Raw genomic sequence first — 22,742 nt, 5'->3', positions numbered from 1 at the left:
AAGCTCTCTAAAATTAGAAAAGAAAAACACAACAAACACTGGAACCAGGCCCTCCCTCACCAATGGTGGGATAACATAAAAGTTTCCAAAGGCTACGAAAAATTAAAAGATCTCATACTTTAACTCACTGTGTAGAGTGAACGAAGTTTAGCTTTTTCTACCAGAAGCAGTCTAGATCCTTTGCGAACCACACACACTTGCCTTGTGTAAACTCACTACATGGGAAATTCCATGTGCTCATGTGAACCCCTAACTAAACAGGAGCACGAGTGGCACTGCCTGATTGCTAGATCGGAGTGAGGACTGTGAATTTTTACACCTCGGTTTACCTTTACCTTGAGAGAAGTCCAGCCAACAATGAAACCTGAGGGCCGAATGGGTGTCGTGGAGCGAATTATAGTGCAAAAGTCCCTGGGATGGAGCTGAGTAAGCAGTATAGCTGTGTCCTTAGAGCATCACAGCTAAAGTAGCCAGACCTATGCTAACAAAGCCTTAATTCTTTCAGCCTGTGAGCTGCTATTCCCATACAGTGCTGCACTGTCAGGAGGATATCTTAGCAGGCTTCCAGCTAGCTTCAAGCTAGCTGAACGGGGGGAACTCCTCTTTACAACCTCTGTGTGCTGTAGACACGATGTCACACAATCTGCACCAAATTCAATGTTAGGTTTGTCTGAAAATAATAGGTAAAGCCAATGAAATAATTCAATTTTCTGAGCAATAGTGGAGCAAAAGCCTTTTCTACCAGCTGATAATGACCTTTTCACTTACTATAAATAATGATATTATACCATGCAAGAAATCACTGCATAAAAAACAAGAACTTGGAAAACTAATTCAGAATCTAGAAACTGGTAAAGAGGCCAAACCAGTGCCTCCTGCAGCTATGGGATAGCGTCAGGCCATGGTCTTTTGACAGATTCACAGGCTTAAGGCAACAGGCACCATTACAGTCATCTCATCTGACCTATTATCTCACTTACAATTTTCTGTAACTATCTCCTATTTTCCTTCTGAGAATTACAACGGCTTTGAAACCATTTAAGAACTACATCAGAGAAGTAAGATGGCAAAGATTGTTAATTAACACCCTGTAGTTTGCAGTGTCAAAAGCTTGATCAAGCAAAAGGGGTCCTCAGTCTCTCCTTTGATCAAAACTAGTGATGATTTTGCTTCCTAATTCTGGTTGTGAAACTGCAGTGTAACAGGATTGTCTGGGGTCTGGCTGCATATCATGCAATAATCTATGTTGCTGTCATTTCAGTCGACAGATTTGACTGTGAGAAGCATATTCTACCACTCTTAAACAAAACAACGTTCCAAAACAAAAGAAAAAAGAGAGAGGATAAATACATTGGTTTACTTCATGTGTAAGTTACTATTTAAGAGATTCACTTTTAAGCCTCAAATGTGCCCAGCCACTCTTGGTCTCCCTTGGGATGCTCTTAGCTACATGCCTATACTTCAACCTTCTCCAACAGACTCTCCTGCATGAATAATTTTTATCATTAGTTGCCATTTCTTGTACTGCTGAGAAACTCGCTAGCTTTAGTCTTCATAACTAACTGCTAGTTGTCCTCTCTGTTTCTGACAAATCTCCATCCTATGGGTTAAAACAAAGTTTCTAAAGTATTTCCTTTGGTGTAAAAGGAGTGCTGGATTGTCTTTCCTTGGCATTCATCATTAGCTCACCACAAACAGAAATGTTAGTTTTACACATCCAGCTACATGATAACCTGGTTTGTCTCCACACATAAAGGAGCAGAGAAGAATGATGGGTGGATGAAACCCAATAAACTGATCAGGGCCAAGGGGCCCCTGCCCCGGCTCCTCCCCAGGCCATCACAGCAAGCCATCAGCCATGATGTCCAGGAGTGCCACCCACCAGATGGGTCAATGGGAGAAGCTCTCTGGATCAGCCTGCAGATTGAAGGGGTTACTGCCTGCAGGGGTGTGGGACTCTTTATGGGATGCCAAGAAAAGCATCTTGTCATTGTACAAGGCATATGATTATACAAGGTTGTTTAGAGAAAGGACCAGAGAGGGAAGGATCAAGGTGGATTGGGAAACAGCTGTGGTAAACAGCGGGAAAAGGGAGTAAAAGGGACTGGTAGCATGTAAGCAGGCTGGCCAGTATATTTGTCTTACCATGCCTTGTGTCTGATCACCACAGTCTGTCCTGTCTTCTCAATAAACTCCATTTCTAACTATTTTTCTGGGTGAGAAGCTCTCTATTCTGTGTGTACGTGTGTGCGTGTGGTGGTCTGAGTGCCAACAACCGGAGTCAGACCACAGGTCCCGTGGTGCCTATCGGCAGTACCTGCTCCACCTGGCTACTGGCTGGCTCCATGTCCTGGCATGTGAGGACATGGAGCTGAAGCAGCTTCACCTCCGTCAGGCTACCAGGTTCAGCAGCTCCCTAACATTACTAATAGGGACCAAAAAGTGACAGTCAGCCCCCAGTGGATGGTAGAAATTGTGCAGCATGGCCTTCAGTGCTGATAGATATACCAGGGTTTATCAGCTTCCCTTGTCTGAGAACAGTTTGCTCATATGTCAATAAGTCTGTTACTTAAGGTTTCAGTGAATGATGTTTAAACACATTTTCTGTAGGCATATGCTGGTATATTGAGCTAACTCATTATCTAAAGATGATTTACATAGAAACATGAAGATCTTCATCTGCCAAAAGTTGAGCACACTAGCACCAATTCAAGGTATTTATAACTCTAACATATGAATCTAGAGACTGCTTTTACCCAAAGAAATGTAAGTGGATAGAGATCTGCAGGATCCACGTCTGTAACATTGCTTTACAACCCCATTGAAAGCAACCAATCATTTCCTGGACAACTGCTAGGGGTAAGGTAAGGGTTTTTTTCCTCTCATAAAAAAAATTTGTTGTTGCATTGTCCTGAAATGTATACACCAGCGCACTCACACAGAGGTTAGATCAAATAAGTTTAAATTTTTGTGAACTCTCTCCTCTCATTTGATAAGTATGATCTAAAAATAAATATGGAATACACATTAAAACTTGTACCAGCTCCACCATCTTCTATTTACTGAGCCCAGTGTACTGAAGTACAGTGAGTAAATATTTGCGAGACAAATAGCAAGCTTGCAGGAGAAAAGACAGAAAGGAGAGGAAATGGCCTCAAGTTGCGCCAGGGGAGGTTTAGATTGGACATGAGGAAAAATGTCTTTACTGAAAGAGTGGTTAAACATTGGACCAGGCTGCCCAGGGAGGTGGTTGAGTCACCATCCCTGGAGGTATTTAAAAGACGAGTAGATGAGGCACTTAGGGACATGGTTTAGTGGGTGGTGGTGTTGGGTTGACGGTTGGACTTGATGATCTTAGAGGTCTTTTCCAACCTCAATGATTCTATGATTCTATGAATTATTAAACAAAAACTCCAAACACACGTCATTTGACAAAAAAGAGTTGATTTTGAAGGGGTGGGGAGTGATCTGAAAAAGAAGCAAATCTTATTGTCCAGTCAGTATTTGAGATTTTAAAACTATCAATCTATGTTTCATCTGGAAATTACTAGAAATTAATGAATTGGCCTTTTTAAATAAGCCTCCAGGCCTACACGCATCTTTTATAATATCATTTCTACAGCACTTGTATCTTCAAATCATTGTACAAATAATTAATCTTTACAAGATTACAATTCTTTACAAGCTGTGTGATAAGGGAAATTATGATTCCTATGTTAAGATGTGTAAATTCTGTCACTACATTGTACATAAACTGATAGGTTGTAGGTAAAGGTAGGTGTTAGGTCTAAGACTTGAAGAGCACGATACCGGCACTAGAATCTTCACTTGCAGAATTATTAAGCTCAAAAATTAAATCACAGATCACGTTAGATTGCCAAACTGTGTATTTATGCTGCAAACAAACTGATTGTAACTGTACTAGGCTTTGTAGCCATGATTCTGTTAGATCTTCAAATGTACCAGTCCTCCCAGAAGAAAATTGCTATCTAGACCAGATTCATGCAGGATAGAATTTACCACGTCTAATTTTATATATTTAAATTAGAATGGATGGATCACAACTTAGAAATTCCTTTTTTCTCTCCACTGATCATAAAATGAGTTTAGGCTGACATGCACCAATACAAACATCTGTATTTTGTCAAAGAATTCTGCTCCAGTGCTTACAGGGTTTTGTTTTTTCGCTGTTTTTTAGGGTAGGTTGGTTGGTTGGTTGGTTGGTTGGGATTTTTTTAAGAGGACTTTAATGTTTCTATTTTACTGAAAAGAGCAATGGAGGGGAGAATGATCCAAAAGATGAAATACTTCTCTGGGATTTGAGGCTTAACTTTTAGCTTACACTCTACCAAAAAATTCTTGCATGACCTCAGAAAAGCTATCTAATCTGTCTGTGAAGTAGGGACCTTAGTTCTTCCCTACTTTATAATGGCATTAGGTAAATAAATACATTGACACTTGTGAGACGTTCAGATATTACTCTATTGGTTGTTGTATAGATATGCTGATAGACGGGCAATTCTGTAGCATCAGGGAGACACTCCTGTATCAATTATTCCTGATATTTTTATGAATGTGTTTTTGCACAGGGTGAATTAAATTTTTCTTACTTATACATAATCCCACATATATGAAATATTAAATTTTACATTTATATCAGCAGAATTTAAATGTATACATTGCAGAAAGGTTTTTGACTTTTCAGCAGTCAGCCATCAAATCAATTTCTGATCATCTTCATTCAGTACTGTATTTTAATCAGTGTTAGATAAATAAGGGTCCCTTTTTGAATTGAAGCTCCAGATTAAAATGAGCAATGACGGCATAATTTCGTACTAGTTAATCACAGTAATTATTCTTTGCAGATAAGTTCAGAGTACATCTTTGGGCACTTGTGCACTCAGATTTTCTACAATAAATAATAATCCTTTTTAATAATTATCACACATCCTAATTCTTTCAGGAGATCAATTACAAAGCATCAAACAACCGATTTTCAACCCAGCAAAGCTATGAATACTCATCCCTGAATGTGAAAGGGGAAAATAGGTGGAAGGTTCCCTCTTATATCGAGGACTAAAATATAAGCTTTATCAAATGCCTTGTCTAACCTTCGTACCCTTCTACATTCCAGCAAACTGACTCTGCCACAACAGGTTTTATTTGCACCTTCTCCCCTTTCAGCACCATTGTACTGCTGATCTAACAACCAACCATACCCCTCTGCCACTAACCGGCCACTTTCTCTGTTTCTTTTTCTCTTCATGGTTCTGCAAAGACCTTTAACATTATTAGAGACTGCTTTGATGTAAAGATTCTGGTTTTTTCCAAAGTCTTTGCTTTAAAACTTATAAGAGTACCCGAGACTTGGAGATTTCTGCAATCACGCTATTTATACATAAAGTTTACCTTAAAAATGAATGCAAGTAAGTAAAACCCAGAGAAACAGAAAAAGCAGAAAATGGATGAAACTCCCTGAAGACTCTGAGATAATAGTTTTTCCCTCTTCCTCCCTACACTAGATACTAGGGCCTGAAGGCACACCAGCCTGAGGAAGACCTCAGTAGCAGGTAGCACCCATGTTCGAAAACCTCAGAGGCAAGTCAAGATGAAAGAATAAGAGCAATTACACGCATATTCCAGCCCTAAAAACCTAAAGCATAAACCAGAGACCCCCGCAACAAGGAATGCAGCACTAGCATAAGTGTAGCAGGCAACTTCCTTATCCCTACATCCAGTCCGGAAGGTTTCCCAGAGGAGCCGATGGAGCGTCCAGCCCCAGAGTGGAGCTGGGAGATCAGAAGTGCAAGGGAGAGGCTGTCTGGCCATGTGGCGCAGTGGACACGATTGCTGCCTGTTATAGCCACTGCGTCTGAAATAAGCCCAGCGCAGTGCTATGTTACCAAAGCAGTGCACTTCTGCCAGCATTTGAGGCATTAAAAAATTCACAAGTCAGGCTACCAGAAAGCAAGAGAATATGTAAAAATGATAGCTAGTGCAAGAAAAAAGCAAGCAGTTCCAGCGAAAAATGATAGCTCGTTCAATGAAAAAACAAGCAGTTCCAGGTGAGTTATTTTTATTTTCATCCTGATTTTGAGACTTTTAAGTACATTTGGATCACATTTCAAATCTTTTCTCTTTCTGTGATGACTAACAAATTGTTCTCAGTCAGATGAAAGCAGTATAATTGAAATCTCCTGTAACTATTCAACTGCAGGCATTTGGACTTTTTAAAAAACTATAATGTAAGATCATTCCTCACTGCCTTGGCTAATGGCTGGTGAAAAGTAGACAACAGGAGTATTTGTTTCCATACTGATCATTTTTGCTGCCTCTCTTTTTGCTTTGTTGTAACAGCCGCTGTGGACATAGCTATTTTTTTCTTTTTCCACTGCCTTTATTTAAAGATTTCCTCAAGGCTTCCCACATGCCCTGCTATGCAAACGCTCATACAGAGCTCACCAGCAGGGCCATCAACAGCAAAGCAAGCAAGCTTGCCTTTTACAGCTGACTAGCTTTAGGAATATCAGCTATGTGCTGTCCCTTCAAACCCAACAAAACTCTGCTGCTCAGTTTCTGTAGAATGTCAACAGTGTAGTGGTTTTTTCAGGGTTTTGGGTTTGGTTTGGTTTTTTTTCTATGAGAGGAGTTTGCTCTAACTGGAGGGTAGAAGAGCACGGGAATTCACACATGATTTGAAGCCTCTGCATTTCTTGCCTCAGTAGATAAGATAAACCAAGTTTTCTCATTATGTGTTTGTGCCTGGCTATGTGATATTTTCCATACTAAGTCCAGGTTTGGTAGAAAGGAATCACAAAGACCGATAATGCAGCATTTTTTGAATGGTAAAACCTTCATTAAGCCCAAGTGGGGGAAAAAAACCCAAACACAAAAACCCAGTAGCTAATTCTGAAGTAACAAATGCCACAGATAAACCAAGTTTTCTCATTATGTGTTTGTGCCTGGCTATGTGATATTTTCCATACTAAGTCCAGGTTTGGTAGAAAGGAATCACAAAGACCGATAATGCAGCATTTTTTGAATGGTAAAACCTTCATTAAGCCCAAGTGGGGGAAAAAAACCCAAACACAAAAACCCAGTAGCTAATTCTGAAGTAACAAATGCCGCCCATTTTCTGAACAACTCTTTTCAGCTGAACTAAAGTGAAATGTTCTTTACAACTGTAATCCTCAGGAAACAGACCCACCAAATCTTCTGATTTACTGCTATTTATCCACTGGCAGAGTCATTATCAACTGGCTAGATTACAGCCTGCAGTAGATACTGTCTAAATACTGAGAAAAAATTCTAAGTTAGTGATGAACTTCAAGGGCTTCAAAAATCACTCAAAGAAGCTCTTGCAATAAATGATAGACATTATAGGAATTTTGGTCCATCACATGATTTAAGTTTAATAGTGTTATTTCTGTCACTGTTGCATGAAGCCTCATGCTGACAGTTGTTTGAACAAAGGAAGTAGGAAAAGAGTTACCTGCTTCAGGTTTTGCCGTGTCTTATTTTACAACTTTATGCATAACTGTATGTATGCTGTCTACCTGGTAATGTTGAAGCTCTGTAGTTTTATTCTAGTAATACATGTGGAAGATAGGAAAACTAAAGACCAAAAGTTTGTCAACCAGTTTGATTAAAAATATATATGTTAAGATACTAAATAACACTTTTGGAGTATAACAAATATTTTAAGGCCCCTTTGTCTTCTTTCTTCCTTTGTTTTATTCTTGGCCAGAGTCCTCTGATGACAGTTTTGGAACAAATCAGAATCCACTCAGGAAGTCTGCCTAGAAGCACTACATTTCTGCAAGATTCAGCTATACTTCATAGCAGGTAAGGTATCAAAGCAACCAGATTAGTGTTACATCTCCTACTCCCCGACAGCAAGAATGAAGTGACAGAGGTAAATAGATACTTGAAAGAAAATTATTTTTAAGAAGGGCAAAGGCCCAAAAGCTGCAATTCTAAGTTTAAGTAAAGTATCTCTGCCTTACCCTTATTTTTAATCAGAAAAGTACAAGAAAGTTAAAAAGATAAGATCTTGCTACAATTATTTAATGTGGGTTCATAATTTATCCATATATTAAATACAAAAATAAGGTACCAAGATTTTGTTGAAGCATGCAATTAAAGTGCGTAAGATAGCTGTTTTCAATTTCAAGTGGTATGACCATATCAAATGCAGCTCTTGCAGTTACTTTCCCTCCTACTCTTTTCATATTATTAAATTTTATGGTTTTTTCTGCTTCCTGAAATAGCAAAAATCCTGGTTTCTCTTTTGTTTAAATGTTATTTCATTAATGACTCAATGAATCATGGTACAAATACAGTGTCCCTCTTCTTTCTTTATAAAGAATAGATGTTGCATTTGATTTGCAGAGGATAGGGAACCGTCTCCAGGATCATTTAAAATTCATGATTGATTACTAATTTTTAAGATAATTTTCCTTTTTTTTTTCTTTTAAATTATAGGTAACGCATCTGACTCAATGTCTGTTGTTTTAAAATGCTCCTTAGTAAACAGAAGTGTACAGTTTGCTCCTATACGTGCTTCATTTCCAGATTTTCTCCTCACTCCCCCAGGCTTCAGAGTACCCATCTCCATGGCAACACTCGATAAGGTTGGTGGGTGGTGTTATCACAGCAGGCTTCCCCACAGAAGGTCTCAGCCATATGGATTATTTATGAACTTGCATGACAGCAGTAGACCCACTGAAATACTTCTTGAGCAAGTTTTCTTGTCTCTGAAAGGCAGTGCTTCAAAGCAAGGCATCCTCACTGCAGTCAGCGCCCATGAGTAGAGAGTGGAGGAAAGGTACCACGAAGATGGTCACCCATCCATTCCCAAAGCTGCCTTGCCACTGCCTGCAAGCTTCTCTTACCCCAGATTAATACCTAATGACATACGTCACAAATCATAAGTATTATATATGCCAATCAGTGAAATTGGAAACTTGCGGCTTCTGACAAGAGTAATAACATTTCAGTTATACCGTGACTAAATAGTTGATACAACTGATACTGTTGTGGGGAGTTCCTCTTGCAGATACACTGCAGCAGTTCTGTGTCTCTGAGTTAGTTCCTGGAAAAAACTAGCAGTTTGGCTTTGACACTTTCCTTCACCTGATTTTTTTCCTAAAACTTCAGTATATTTTTTAGCTAAGGTTGTTGCATTTACACTGAATTCATGCAAATAGCACATACCAATTTTTTTTAAAGGATTGCTATTATAGCAGCCTATTTCTTTAAAATAATAGAGTGCTTTGGATAAACACATTTTTTGAGCAAAAGATATAGGGCTATAAGGGCCTGTCATATGCAACCCCTTCATCCAGTCATTTTTATAAATTTATCAAGCTCCACCTTAGAGCGAGACAGATTTTCTCTAGGAAAGAAAAAAATTGTTTTAGTTCTCAAATAGGCATTTGTGTGTTTTTTTAACATAACCAATACTCAGGATTTAATGGTTGTTATTTATCTTCCTAGCTATCCATATATTTATAATGTATACATATGAACTTTAATTGGTCACGATAGGCTTCCTTTATGATCAACGAGAAGTAGGAAATGTTGAGGCACAATTCATCAGATCCAGTATCAAAATCTGCTCAAAGATTATATTAATTGTACTCTAAGCACCATAAACACCAGCAAGAATTCACAGGGTATTTCAGCCAGCTTTTTGGAGAGGAGCTATTCAGATGCTATAAGAAGGGTTTCAGATCAGCCAGTGAAGATGTTACCACCTTTATCCCACTCTTCCTCTTTCTTCACATACAATCTGTCCCTAATTAAGTTAAAGTGCTCCAGATTAGAAGAGCTCTATCATTTACAATGCTGAAGCTGACTCAACTCATTTAGAGAGAACTTGGTTAGTGCAGTTATGATAATCAATTGGAGGAGGCAGTAAGAAACAATGTCTGGTCTTGAAACAGAAGGGAAAATTGAAAAATAAGGAGAATTCAGAGAAGAAGGAAGTCAAAATCACAGAATGTAGGAACCACATTAAAAATACTACCTTGACAGAAGCTTTATCATTCGTCTTCCTTGGATGCAAATTTGTAGCTGCAGACTGGGAGAGAATACCAAGATATTTAAGATATTGCTGAAGAGACTTGGCCAAGTTCACATCATTTTCCAGATCGTAATTTCTTTCATTATCTGCATTCTGTCCCAAAGTCCTGCACAGCAAAAGCAAGGAAGAGAAAGTTACCAGCCTGTGCAACATACAAAGTACCTGACTAAAAAGGCACTACAAACCACTGAAGTTAGTTCCATACATAACAAAAAAGTCACTCAAAAGCTTAATAACCATGAAAGTATAGAAAATTCAATGTTTCAGCAAAAGCAGTCAAAAAATCTTGCACTATTAACAATTTATTGCATGAATCAAAGTTAATGATCCAACAGTTAATCAAATAAAATGCCTACATCAAGGCAAAGCCATATTCAGAAGAAAAGAAAATGCTTGTAAAAAGAAAATACAAAAAAGTCACTCAAAAGCTTAATAACCATGAAAGTATAGAAAATTCAATGTTTCAGCAAAAGCAGTCAAAAAATCTTGCACTATTAACAATTTATTGCATGAATCAAAGTTAATGATCCAACAGTTAATCAAATAAAATGCCTACATCAAGGCAAAGCCATATTCAGAAGAAAAGAAAATGCTTGTAAAAAGAAAATAGAAATACGAGATGGCTCTAAGATTTAAAAAAATTGCTGATGAGATTCGGTTCTAAGATTTAAAAAAATTGCTGGATGATGATGAGATTCAACATCAATCTGACCCTGCACCAATTTACAGAATACAGTGAGACTACTGGATGTGCAGAAATAACCGAGCAAGTCAGCTCCAGCAAAAGGCTTAAAAAGGGAATAATGAGATGGAACAAGTATCTCTTCTGATCTCATGTGCCTGGGATTCACAGAATAGCAGTGTTTCTTGACTGTTTTAGACAGATCTTGGCGACGTTTGCAAAGAAAAGCTAAAAATGTGATTAAACAACAGCAGTGTAGAGGTGTTTATATGGGATTCAGAGCGCTGTGTGCAATGAATCTGAATTATTACTGGCTCTCCTCATCTATCTCAACAACATGTCAATGATGATGATAATTTAAATGTCAACACCAGTAACTATTTCATTCCTTCTGCAAGAAAGCACAGAGAGGGTTCCCAGTCTGCTTCCTTCCCTGTGAGTGACACATTGTTTTGAGGGAAATCAGCTTTTGGGGGTCACCAATTCCTACCCACATGGCCACACACTTCTTCAGTGAAGAACAATTCCAGGCGGAAGAGCTTTCCAGCTCAGGGAGATGAGGCATCATTTGACTTTCAACATCTCCGCGCCACTGTAAGCAAAATTTTATTCTACCCGCCCATGTCATGGTGCTTATGTAGGGCACAGCTTGAGAGAGTACCATTATGTCGTTTTCCAAATCTTGGGTTTAATTACGTTACTTTATGCACAAAGTAACAGACTTCCTTCCATGCTCACAGTTGTATCAAATGCATGTCCCGACTAATTTAATACCAATAAACGTAATTAATAATCTAATTTACTGTGGTGGTGTTGCAACCAATAGTGCTCACAGGGTTGCTCACTTTGAAGTACCAGAAAAACCCTCCACCTCTCCCCAGTGTAAAACAACCAGCTACCCATCAGGCACACAAACTCTAGGAAAACGAAAGTTTACTGCACAGAGCACTATAGCGATCTTGATATAATTCACCATAAGTCTTGCTGCCTCCTCATGCTGTTTGTATTTTTCTCTTATTCCAGAGCTCTAAATTCTGCCTTATGATGGAGGGTGAACATGCAGGTAACATTATTTACTCCTTTTCAACTTGAAGCCAGCAAAAACTGTTCTGCTGTTTTAGAAAGAGCTGGGCAGTATGCTTTCTGCTTCAATAGAGATGAACTAATCCAAAGAGGCTCACAGCATAGAAGGTATCCCAGTTTCAAACACTCATCTTTCATTCATCAATTAATTCCAACACCTATCTTCTCCTTTCTTCACTAACTTTGAAAAGAAAGGGAAAATGGAAATACCAGACCAAATTCTGCCCCGAGGATTTCCACTGGAGCTAATGGGAACTGAATGAACAGATAAAAGACAGTATTTAGGTTAGCTTTTCAAGCCATTACTTACAGTATATAATCACTCAGACTGGTGATAGAAGCAAAATCTGGGGTCTAAGATTTCTCATTTTTCTTATGGAGACAGTAATTGCACTCAAATTGTGTTTAAATTCCACATTAGGTGTAGTATTTTATGCTATAAACTTTTAAACAATTAAAATGTAAAAGTCTAACAAAGCATTACATTTCATTTGATGACAACTTTAATAAAATCCTATTAATACATCTGGAAGACTTTTTTAAAATTTTGTAGTTCACCAGTATACCACTGTTGTTCACCTTGTTAACACAGAGAGTAAAATACATTAAATGAGCTATTATTGCAACTGAATTAATATATTTCTTTTAAATTTGACAAAGTGATATTGGAAAATGGATGAAAGACAAATATATAAAAGCACCTGGTGAGTAGGAGAAATGACTGTCAGCTGAGTTCTTGTTGTGCACTTATTTGGAAGTATTTTCAGTTTTAATTTGTTCTGAAAAAGGACTTTACATACAATGAACTTTAGGGTATAAAGACAATGACATATAGAATTTTTTATCCACAGAAATAATTATATATTTCCTGCAAAAAACAGCGTTTTAGAAGCTTTTGTGTGGAAATATCTAAATCACTGTACCTCAGATATTTCTAGAATGTTCTCAATTAATAGATACCACTGTTTTTAGAATAAAGTTTCTCCCTTTTAAATGCTGTGAGAATCTTATTACCGACTTAATGATGGCTTTATTACAGAAATAGTGCTATACCCCATTTCATACATTGAAGTTTGCTGGAAACGTTTGTGGTTTTGCCTAATTGCACCAATGAACACAACTGACATTTATTCCCTGTGTGCAGAATGGACTTTTTTCCTTTATCTTGGATCCTCTTTCAAGAGTAGGGTTTTTTTGAAATTTAATAAGGGCCCAGGAAATACCACGTACACTCCAGTTAGCCACCAAAGAAAGAACTTTCATCTTGAAATCAAGCTCCCAGTTTCAGCATTTTTTTTAAGATGAAATCCATGTCTTCTGTTCCATCCGATTTCATACGCACTAATTTAGCCTAAGTCAATTTACCTTTCAAGTGTCTGAGTCTATTTTCTTGCTCTCGCTAGCTCTGTGGGGATTAATGACTCATTAGTATGACTTCATATTGTCTTATTACACACGTTACCCTTAATAAAAGGTCTTCCTGCCATAATGTTTCTTTGATAATTAGATACCTACACTAAGTTGCTTTTTAAATTATTTAATTATTATCTGATAAGATTTTAGCAAGCGCATTGAGCACACTAAGCACATAGCAAACTTGATCAGAATTTACAAGACACCAGAGAAAAAGTTCCTACTGTTCTTTGACCTACAGAATATATTGCAAATGGACAACCAGAAAAATCAATTAATGCTTTAAACTGTTGGCACATAAGATAATGCTTTCAGAAGCACAGCTTGGTAACTTCAGAAAATCTATCCACAATAGGAACTGCTATAAGTGGAACACATTTGAAATTCTGATGTTCCTAAAGTGTCAATACACAAAATGGGTTATTTTTTTTACCATATAGTTCTAGTTAAAAATGCAAAACAGCTCAAACCTGATCACAACAGGAACTCCTAAAAGTGATCATCTGTTCTCAGTCTAAAAACTAAATTATTTCTTATTTCTTCTTATACATTTTATTTTTATATAACTATGAATCTGGAACACTGCAGAATACAGTCTTGATCTCATGGACATCTGGCCTATTTTATCTTAGTCTCATGAATAAAAGTTTTAGATACACTCATTCCAAAAAAAAAAAAAATCCCCCAGAAGATATTCAAAATCACTTCTGATACCATGTACAGAGAATAATCCACACAGTAATGGCATTTCGTGTATCTAAGCAGTGAAAATGTTTATGGATTCAACCACATGTTGTTATCACCTTTATGATAATCTATAGATCAGTATCTTCTTTAGAAGTTAAGCTTCTACCTTACTGCACTCCTGAAATGTATGGTGCTGTGATTTTAAGGAATGCTTTTGAATCAGCAAATATGTGAAATAGAGGGTCAAATTCTATGAATTAAACCAAAACAATCAGGCAAACACAGCTGAAGCCACTGGGCCATATCAATTACACAGCACTTACTTCCATAAAAGAGCAATCTAGAAAAAAAAATGGTTCTGCAGTATATGCAAACCACATACTGCCGTATATGAAGATCTAAAGTCCAACATTCAATATCTTGCCCACCAAGGCTAGAAGATCAAGCTTTGTCCTGCTATGAAGAAAGTTTTCTAACAAAAAGCACTTTCTTTCAATTTAACTAATTTTGAGATTACATTTCTTAAAATCATGTAGGAGAAAGCAAAATTTACCATTTTTAACATTCCTAAAATTTTATGCATTTTAAAATTTCCTTCTGGGGTTTGTGTGGTTGGAAAGCACTTAAAAGCCTGTAGGACAGAATAGACCAGGTAAAAGAGTATATTTATATGTGTATCTGTATGTGAAGATGATATAATTGCAGGTCCTACATTCATATCACTCTACAGAATTATAGATGTTGTGTGTCTTTCCACCAATAACAGCTAAGTCACCTGTGAATATCTTTCAAGCCATGAGGAAAATGGCTTCTATAATGCAAAGAATAGATAGAAACATCCCAACATTGTTCTCTGACATGGGAACTTGCATGAATCTCTCCTTCCTGGACAAATTTTGCAACTAAAGCTGAGAATCTATGGACTTCAAATCAGTTACAGCTATGTTTTGGAAGAATATGAGTTTGAAAATGTAATTAGTTGCTCAGAATGTAATTCGATACTTCTTTTTGTTTCTTTTTGTTGGCTTATTCTAGAACAAAATGTCTCCTGTGGATGAGCTACTGTATAAGTCTGCCTTTTCAAGGCAGTCTTAAGTAGAGCTGGCTGAACCGACACTAGACACTGCATAAACTGGATAAAAGACCTGTTCTTTTGAATTCTGACACCTACATTAACAATAGAAGGCATATTTTCTTAACTTGATGATAATCAGAAGAACAGGGTTGAGGGTTTTCTTTCATTCTGTCTGCTGTTTTCCTACTGGTGTTTTCAGTGCTGTTGTACGACTGATTTTCCTTTACCTTATAGATAGTGGTTTTGGTAATGTGTTTAATTCAGCTTCAGTGCCAATCTATTTCTCATCATTTGCAAAACCTCCCAAAAATTTACCAGGCAAAAACACCATTGAAGACTTACCTTCCTGTGTCAGATCCTTCAGATGCAAATATATCAGGGCGTCTGTTGTGGATTTTGTGAATGGTTGAGAGTTCCTGACCAATAACATTCTGTGTATAATCATCTCGCCAGGTAAAACCTGATAAATAATGAAAAAAACAACCAAACAAACAAACAAAAAAGAAGCAAAACCACTATTTAATAACTTGAAAGTTTGGCAAAAATGTGTCCTATATAAACAATATTAAAAAAAAAGACAAAAGAAGCCTTGTTCAATTGGAACCCAAGAGTGAACTACATTCTGCTCTTCTGTATGAAATTTTGTTAATCAAACTTTCCTTACGATGGAAGGAAGACAGTAAATGATGTGAGGAGAGTTTGAAAGACTTTACTCTTAGCAGAATTTTAGCTGGTTACAAACTAGCTTTAATAGATAAAAAAGGGTTACTTTGGACAGCTATGGAAAAGAGTTATCTCACTAGCTGGTATCTATTGAAAAGTTGCTTCACTTCTTCCCTATTCACAGCACACTGTCCCTTCTCTGTTTTCTCCATGAAACTACACTTTTAGGACATTAAGGAGCTAGTACAGTAGTGGAAATAAGTATTTTGAGCCTTAGTACAACGCATGTGGAGGTCAATTTACGTTATCTTTATACGTAAATGTTGTGACAAAGAACTTTACAAAAAGGGGAAGTGCAACTATGAAGGCAAATCCCAGTGATTACTCATTAATTACATGCACTGCCAATCTCATGGTAATTATGCTTGCAATAATGATATAACTCCAAACATAATTGTTACCCGATTTGTAGATTTTAGATGTTACAGTAACACTTTAGTTCATAGAACTTGCCCATGCAATTATCTGTAATTATCTAATAACTAAATATCACATAATTGAAGAGAATTTCTGCTTTTATGCCATGCGCAGTAAAACGCCACAAAACCCTCAAATGAATACTGATAAAAGTTCCAGATATGGTTATCCTGCTAATATCTTCCTGTAAGAAACCACCTAAAGAGAAATCCTCTCTAGCACCAGATGGAAAGAGACGTATCTGTTGTTAGAATCAGCCTCGGAAGGGGGATTTCTGGTTCAGTCCCTATTTCATACACACATTATAAACTTCACCATTTGCAGTCAACATCATATTCATTGGTATAGGCAGTCTCTGAGGATACAGCTAAAGCATCATCAGTCTCAGCAGAACCCAGAACTTGGTCACCTCACTCCTTGGATGAGTGCTTTATCCAGTGGGCTATTAAAAAAAGGGCTGTATTCTTCAGATTTTTCTACCATATTGAAGTGGGGTTCATTGTCTGTTTACTTAAGCCCAGAATTAAAAAAGAAGTCTAAATGGGAGATTTGTCCGTTCTGTGAAAGCAGACAGTTCTGAGCATGCAGAACTAAAAATTACTTTAATAGTTACCAAATTTTCAGCCTAAGGAGGAGATACTTTCAAAAGTTGGGAATAAGATTAGACAGGCCTAGGAAGTATTCAAACTGTGCTGTTGTTGTCTGGGATTTAAACAAGTTTTAGGAAATAAAGTCCCCATTTGGGCAAGATTTAGGTGGACTGCATCCCAAACTACTTTTTTTTTTTCATTAATGCAAATAATAATAATAATAAACAATCTAGAACCAGTGTAAGTATGCATGAAGGCTTTAACAAACAAAAAAGCTCTCTGACACCTCTCTGACACTCCACTTTTGCTCCTACTTTCTCCTTTTCTTAAATAAAAAAATTACTGAAGTTTATTGAGGAAACACTTCACCTGAAATCATGTTAGATGTTAATGGCTACAGTAAATGACTCCAGACCATTGGGACGGGGAAGAATCTCTATATCTAATCTATTTTTAGTTCTGATTCATCCTTTTCAAATGCAAATCTCACCTTTTCAAATGTGCCGTGTAAGTAGATGGATTCAAATAATTTCACAAATCTCAATCTAAGGCTGCTCAGAGCATGTTCTTATCTGAATACACAAAAATGAGTCACCATGCACCTATGATTATTTTGGTGTAGTGTTATTAAAATGATTTTTACATGAAAGTTTTTATATATATGTGTATGTTCGAGTTTACTTCTCTGTTGCCTAGCACAACACATTTCTGTTTGTTTTATAAATTCATGCAAGAGAAAAAACTAAGGTAACATTCAAGTTTAGTAGAATGTGCAACAAAAAAAGTTCAGCTAAAAGACTTGTATATTAAAATCATTAGCATAGCCATAAAACTACTGATTTATGAACTATGTGTCCAAAATCACTACAGTTTCACTTTGTAACTCTAAGCCAATATTAGCCCTATTAATGGCTAAAGAATACACAATAAATAACATAAACTTTGAAGAAAAATACACAGAATTACTCTGAAGAGTTTTGTTCAAATTAAAGCAAGAAGAGTTCATCTGTGGTACCTGCATACAGGCAGGACATTCATCCCTCTCAATCCTGAGCAATATATATGGCTGCAGACAGAGGGGTCAATAGTAATGTTTTTATGCCTCCACAAAACAATGTTTTCAGTAAAAGAGCATAGGAAACCATTGCAATCCCCGTTCTCACTGGTTATGATAATGGTGTATCTTTTGTTAACTTCAGTATATTTTCTTTCTCCTGCAGCACTACTTTAACATTTTCTCCTAACGCATTTCAAACCAGTACAAGTATACTGGTATACTGTAATATCCTTAATACTGTAAAACAACACAACTGTGGCATTAAAGGAGACTAAACAGATGAGAGAAAAACAGAGTACTTGTTAGAGAGCTTAAGAAACGAGCGTTAACGGCATATGCCCTCTCAACTGTATCTCCTAGCACTTCTAACTCGCATAAGAGTTAGAACAAGACATGGATGAAAAATGCAAATTTTAACTAATTCAAAAATCCCCTCGTCAATAAGTTAATATTGCTGTTTCTTATGCAGCTATCTCAGGAACTGCAATGTGTCTAAAGCTAACCTTATGCCAATCATTTTCCAGCATTGTTTCAGTTTCAAAAAAATCTCTCCCACACACTGAGCTCAATAAAACAGCACATTCAAGAACCATAATGCCACGCTGACAGCTGCAATCAAAATTAAGTTTGAGAAGGAGCATATGACGCCGTATGGCGATTTCCCGTTCCCTTTGTCTCTGCCGTCACACCTAGCGCCAGCTCCTGCCTCACCACCCAATTATAACAATTTATCTCCACTGGCTGAGCAGGATCACAGCAGTGCTCTTGTACACACATTACTTCCATGTCACTAACGGGGAACGGTACAGGGGGACACCCAACCCCTGATTAACCATCCCCCCTGCTGCAGGTCTGCCCAGGACCTGCGTCTCTCAACCGTGAATTCTCACAGATGGACAATGCCAAGGAAAGAGAGGAGTCCGGTAGACACTGGAGTGATGCAAACACTATGACAACAGCAGCAGGAGCACATATAAAATTGCTCTCAGTTGAAGAGCATTGATAGTAGTGAGACCAATGAAAAATAGCCATTGGTACAAATTTCCCACCCAAAAAGTAGCACTTTTCAGTGGTGTCAGAGCCCAAGGTTTAATTCTTTTTTTATTTTAATTGAAACTCCATAACCTAAATGTATGTGAAAAGGGAATGCTAGTGTAGAGACAGCGAAGACAAGACATTAATACCTTTAATAAACCCAACCTGCACATCAAAACCAATGGAGGTGCTGCAGATACAATGCGGTCTTTCCTTATTATCATCAGGTATCTCCTTGGATCTTTTCTTTCCACAGCACAATTAATTATTATTATTACCCACAACTACCAAAATTATAATTAAATTATCATTGTCTAGGTCCCCATTATGTTCAACACTTAGCAATGACTATATCAACAGAGAGTATATGACTAAGAATTATTTTATTAATTGAAATCAAATCAAAAGCAAGCAGTGTAAATAGTGAAGAAAACCGTTTCACAGATCCGCAGTGGTGAAGATAATATTAGCTTCTGTCTCCAAAATTAAAGTCAAAATTGTTTTCACATTTATCATACAATTTCACTTTTAACCTGCTTAATTGGCTTTGCTGTTATACCAATTACACAGAATGATTGAAAAATAATCAAAATTCAAATATGTATTTCCTTCTCTCGGCTGTTCAGATTTCTAAGTAATGGCATTCTTTCCTGTGTTTTGTCTCTGGTTTTCATCTTAGAGAAACTTGATGCCTCTCCAAATATACCTGACCACATCTTTAATGCATGTAAATTATATTAGCAACTGTTGAAAACATTCATCTACTACTTCCCCGTCTCAACTTATTCTAGTTCAGAATTATTCATACAAATAATCTTCACTCCCTCTGAAGGCCTAAGCAAGAAAAACAACTTTTTAACTTTGCAAAGGAGTTCTGGTGTAAATCAGTAGAGCCCAATTTAAGTCCTTTAAAGAAACAACAGTTCTCACCACCCGAAGATTTGGCTGTGCAAATCTCCCTGCTCGTACTCCCGACCCTTTTCCCAACCAGCCTGGCTGAGGCTGCGCGGGGCTCTGCAGGCAAGTCCAGCGAAACCTGTGTCTGACAGGATAACGCCGTGAGACTCTTCCAGCTCTTGTGCCAATCAAAATCCAAAATTGTTAGTTCTGCATCAATATATTAGCAACAAAATTATTTTTATGTACCAAGTCCATTCAAAGCGACAGCAGATATATTGGCAGAAACCTCTATACTAAAACTTGATCCTTCTTTGTTAGGAAAATCCTTGTATAAAGGCCAAAAAACTTCAGAAGTATTCCGTCTTGAAGCCAGAACATGTTACTATTTTTGAGTTGTGACATTATTTTTTCCCCAGTTTTTGGTAATGTTATCCATTTTGTCCCTACACAGTGGATGATAATTTTTTTTTTTTTCTCTGAGCTACCTTCAACTGCTACTTCATTTCAGCCAGGAAACTCTCAGTTGTAGAGCTCAGAGACTTTCTTCCCCCATGCCATGTGTTGCAAATTGTTAATGCCTACTTTAGCTGTCAGAATGTCTGCAGAATTGGGAATGATTGGCTTTCTTCCCTATTTTCACAACAGACAGGTCAACGTATAGACATGCCTTTCTGCAGGCTGCCTTTCCACATTCTCCAGAGGAGCTGCACTTGTTCTCATCCCAGACCTCCATTTTCAGAGCTCAAGGACATACCAAATAATGTTCACATATTTCAGTACTGGCTAAGTCAAAATTGCAGCTTTAATGCTGAGGTTGCTGTGTGTATAATAAAAATAGTTCTTTAAATTGCTATATTTTCTACCTAAGAATGCAGCCAAAAGATAAAATCCTGACATTTCCTTTTAAAATAAAAGAAAACTAGAACTTCTTCCGAAAGCAGTTTTGCAATACAACTCGCAATGGCAGGTTAATGGCAAAAATAGTAATAGAGAAGTTAAACCCACCTCTTAAACCACAACCTTTTAATTTCCCTGTATCTTTGGCTTGGAATATTCATTCGTTCTGAAAATTGTGCCTAAAGATGGTTTCTACAAAACTGGAGGAAAAACTGCCAAGACAGTTTTGTACTACACTTCAGTGAAAACTTACTCTAATTAAATTTGCTTGCTCTGGTCAAACATTGTGTTGTCTTCTAGATGAAAAGAATATCTGGTACAGACTGTATTTGAAGAAATGACTAGGAGTTATAAGCAGTCATCACCACTCTTGTTCAATCCATTTCAGCAGGAACTGTGGTCATCCTCTCCTGGAAGTCCTCAGGAGCTTTTGTTGTTTCCTTCCCTTTTCCACTGCATTCCCCGGCAGCAGTGCCGAGTACCAGATTTGCATCGGTGAGTTTATTGCCCTCTTTTGGAGCATCTAGTGGGAACTTCTCTATAATATGCAAGAATTTCAGTCGCTGCATTCGCGATTCGCCCACACTCACAGGCAAAGAGCTTCCATTTGAATGAACAGATGAAAGGGCTGCCTAAGGATTACAGTTTCAAATTTTCATATATTGTTTTATTATACATAAAAGTGATAATCTCCATAGAATTAAATTACCAGCATGATCTTCTTACAGCCCTGATTTTAATTTACTCTAAGTAACTATCCCAGAAGGTGGAGGGAAGGCTTTTCTCTTCAGTTTTTTGGAATTTCTATTATTTGAAAAAACCAAATGAGTGCTTCATTTACCAAGGAGATTATAAAATACTCTCAGAGGACTCAGTATGCAATGTTTCCTTACCTTTATTTCAGCTCTTGTAGACAGCTACAAATAATTGGTTTATACAAGAGAAAGCTTCTAAGCGTTACCTAAGATTTTTCTGCTACTGGATCTGATAGTAATAAGGGAATAATATGATAATGTAAAATATATCATCTAACTTCCAACTACAATAAGCTACTTTCCAAAGACTAGAACAGAATGGATACAAGAAAAAGGCTTCCCAAATCCTTGAGATAAATCCCATGCTATTCACCATGTCATATAATCTTTTTCACAAATTGATGACCCTCAATCTGAAAGCAGATGGTTCCATTCACAGAAATGCTTTTTAGGAAAGAAGATATGCAAAAGGGGGCTTCTTGCGTGGTTACAACTTTATATTAATGTTCAACCTTAATTTAATTCATGGCTCTCTGTGGTGTCTAGTCTGTGACATACTTATCAAAAAGCAATCAAATCTAATATATGGTGAGTAAAAGTGCACCTTCTATTCCTCCATTTCCTTCTGACCCTGGACTACGCACAGACATTTCCTCAGTGCTGTCAGCCCAAGGAGTTTTCATGAACATGAGGAAATATTCACATGCACCCAAAATAGTGATACTAAAATAAAGATGAGAGACTGCTTTGCTTGTTTCACTGAGCTTTGTACCCACCTGTGTTAGCTGACAATCACATCAAAGTGCACGTGACTATTCCAGATTTAACCCAAAAAGCCTGACATTAGTTCTACACTGCAAAACAGCTCTCTACTACAATAATCCTCTGCGATCTCCTTTTAGAATAAGAAGTGGCGATCTTTCGTTTTCTGTCAAAATATCTTTCATTTTTCTGTTCCCTTCCCCTTCCTTTTCTATCTTATTATTCCTTTCTGAGATGTCTTACACCACTCTAAACTTTCATTCACTCGTCTCATAATGCAGGATCTCTTCAATATGCAGAAATTGGTTGTAATGCTAGACTGTACAATGCTAAGAATGGAGATATTGTCCAAATAGTAGTTAACAATGCATGTAAAATCAGCAGGTCTTCCTTCTCATTTTATTTTGTCCATTTCATTTCATGCTAACAGTAGGATGACAGCCTTATTGTCATGAAAAATATAGTTCCTGGGAAAGGACTTCGGAAGCACCTTCAGTGTGGGAATTAAAACATCATCTGTAACAAGGTAGAATTGGTCAGAAATGTCCTAGCACTCGAATAAGTATAGGAAATTAAGTG

General features: G+C 37.3%; 1 protein-coding gene across 1 annotated transcript in view; it reads right to left on the bottom strand.

The window, feature by feature from the left end:
* Positions 1-22,742, bottom strand: part of PTPRN2 (protein tyrosine phosphatase, receptor type N2) — a gene marked incomplete at its 3' end in the record, with an annotated part of 561,766 nt that overhangs the window by 389,296 nt on the left and 149,728 nt on the right. Inside the window, exons 3-4 of the mRNA XM_009278699.1 lie at positions 15,370-15,487; positions 10,031-10,193 (exon numbers count right to left, since the gene is read on the bottom strand). Of these exons, the coding sequence (XP_009276974.1) occupies positions 10,031-10,193; positions 15,370-15,487 (281 nt within the window). The remainder of the gene's footprint in view (positions 1-10,030; positions 10,194-15,369; positions 15,488-22,742) is intronic.

This window comes from Aptenodytes forsteri, unplaced genomic scaffold, assembly GCF_000699145.1.
Source record: "Aptenodytes forsteri isolate BGI_AS27 unplaced genomic scaffold, ASM69914v1 Scaffold257, whole genome shotgun sequence".
Taxonomy (NCBI): domain Eukaryota; kingdom Metazoa; phylum Chordata; class Aves; order Sphenisciformes; family Spheniscidae; genus Aptenodytes; species Aptenodytes forsteri.
This window is presented reverse-complemented; position numbering and strand designations above follow the sequence as displayed.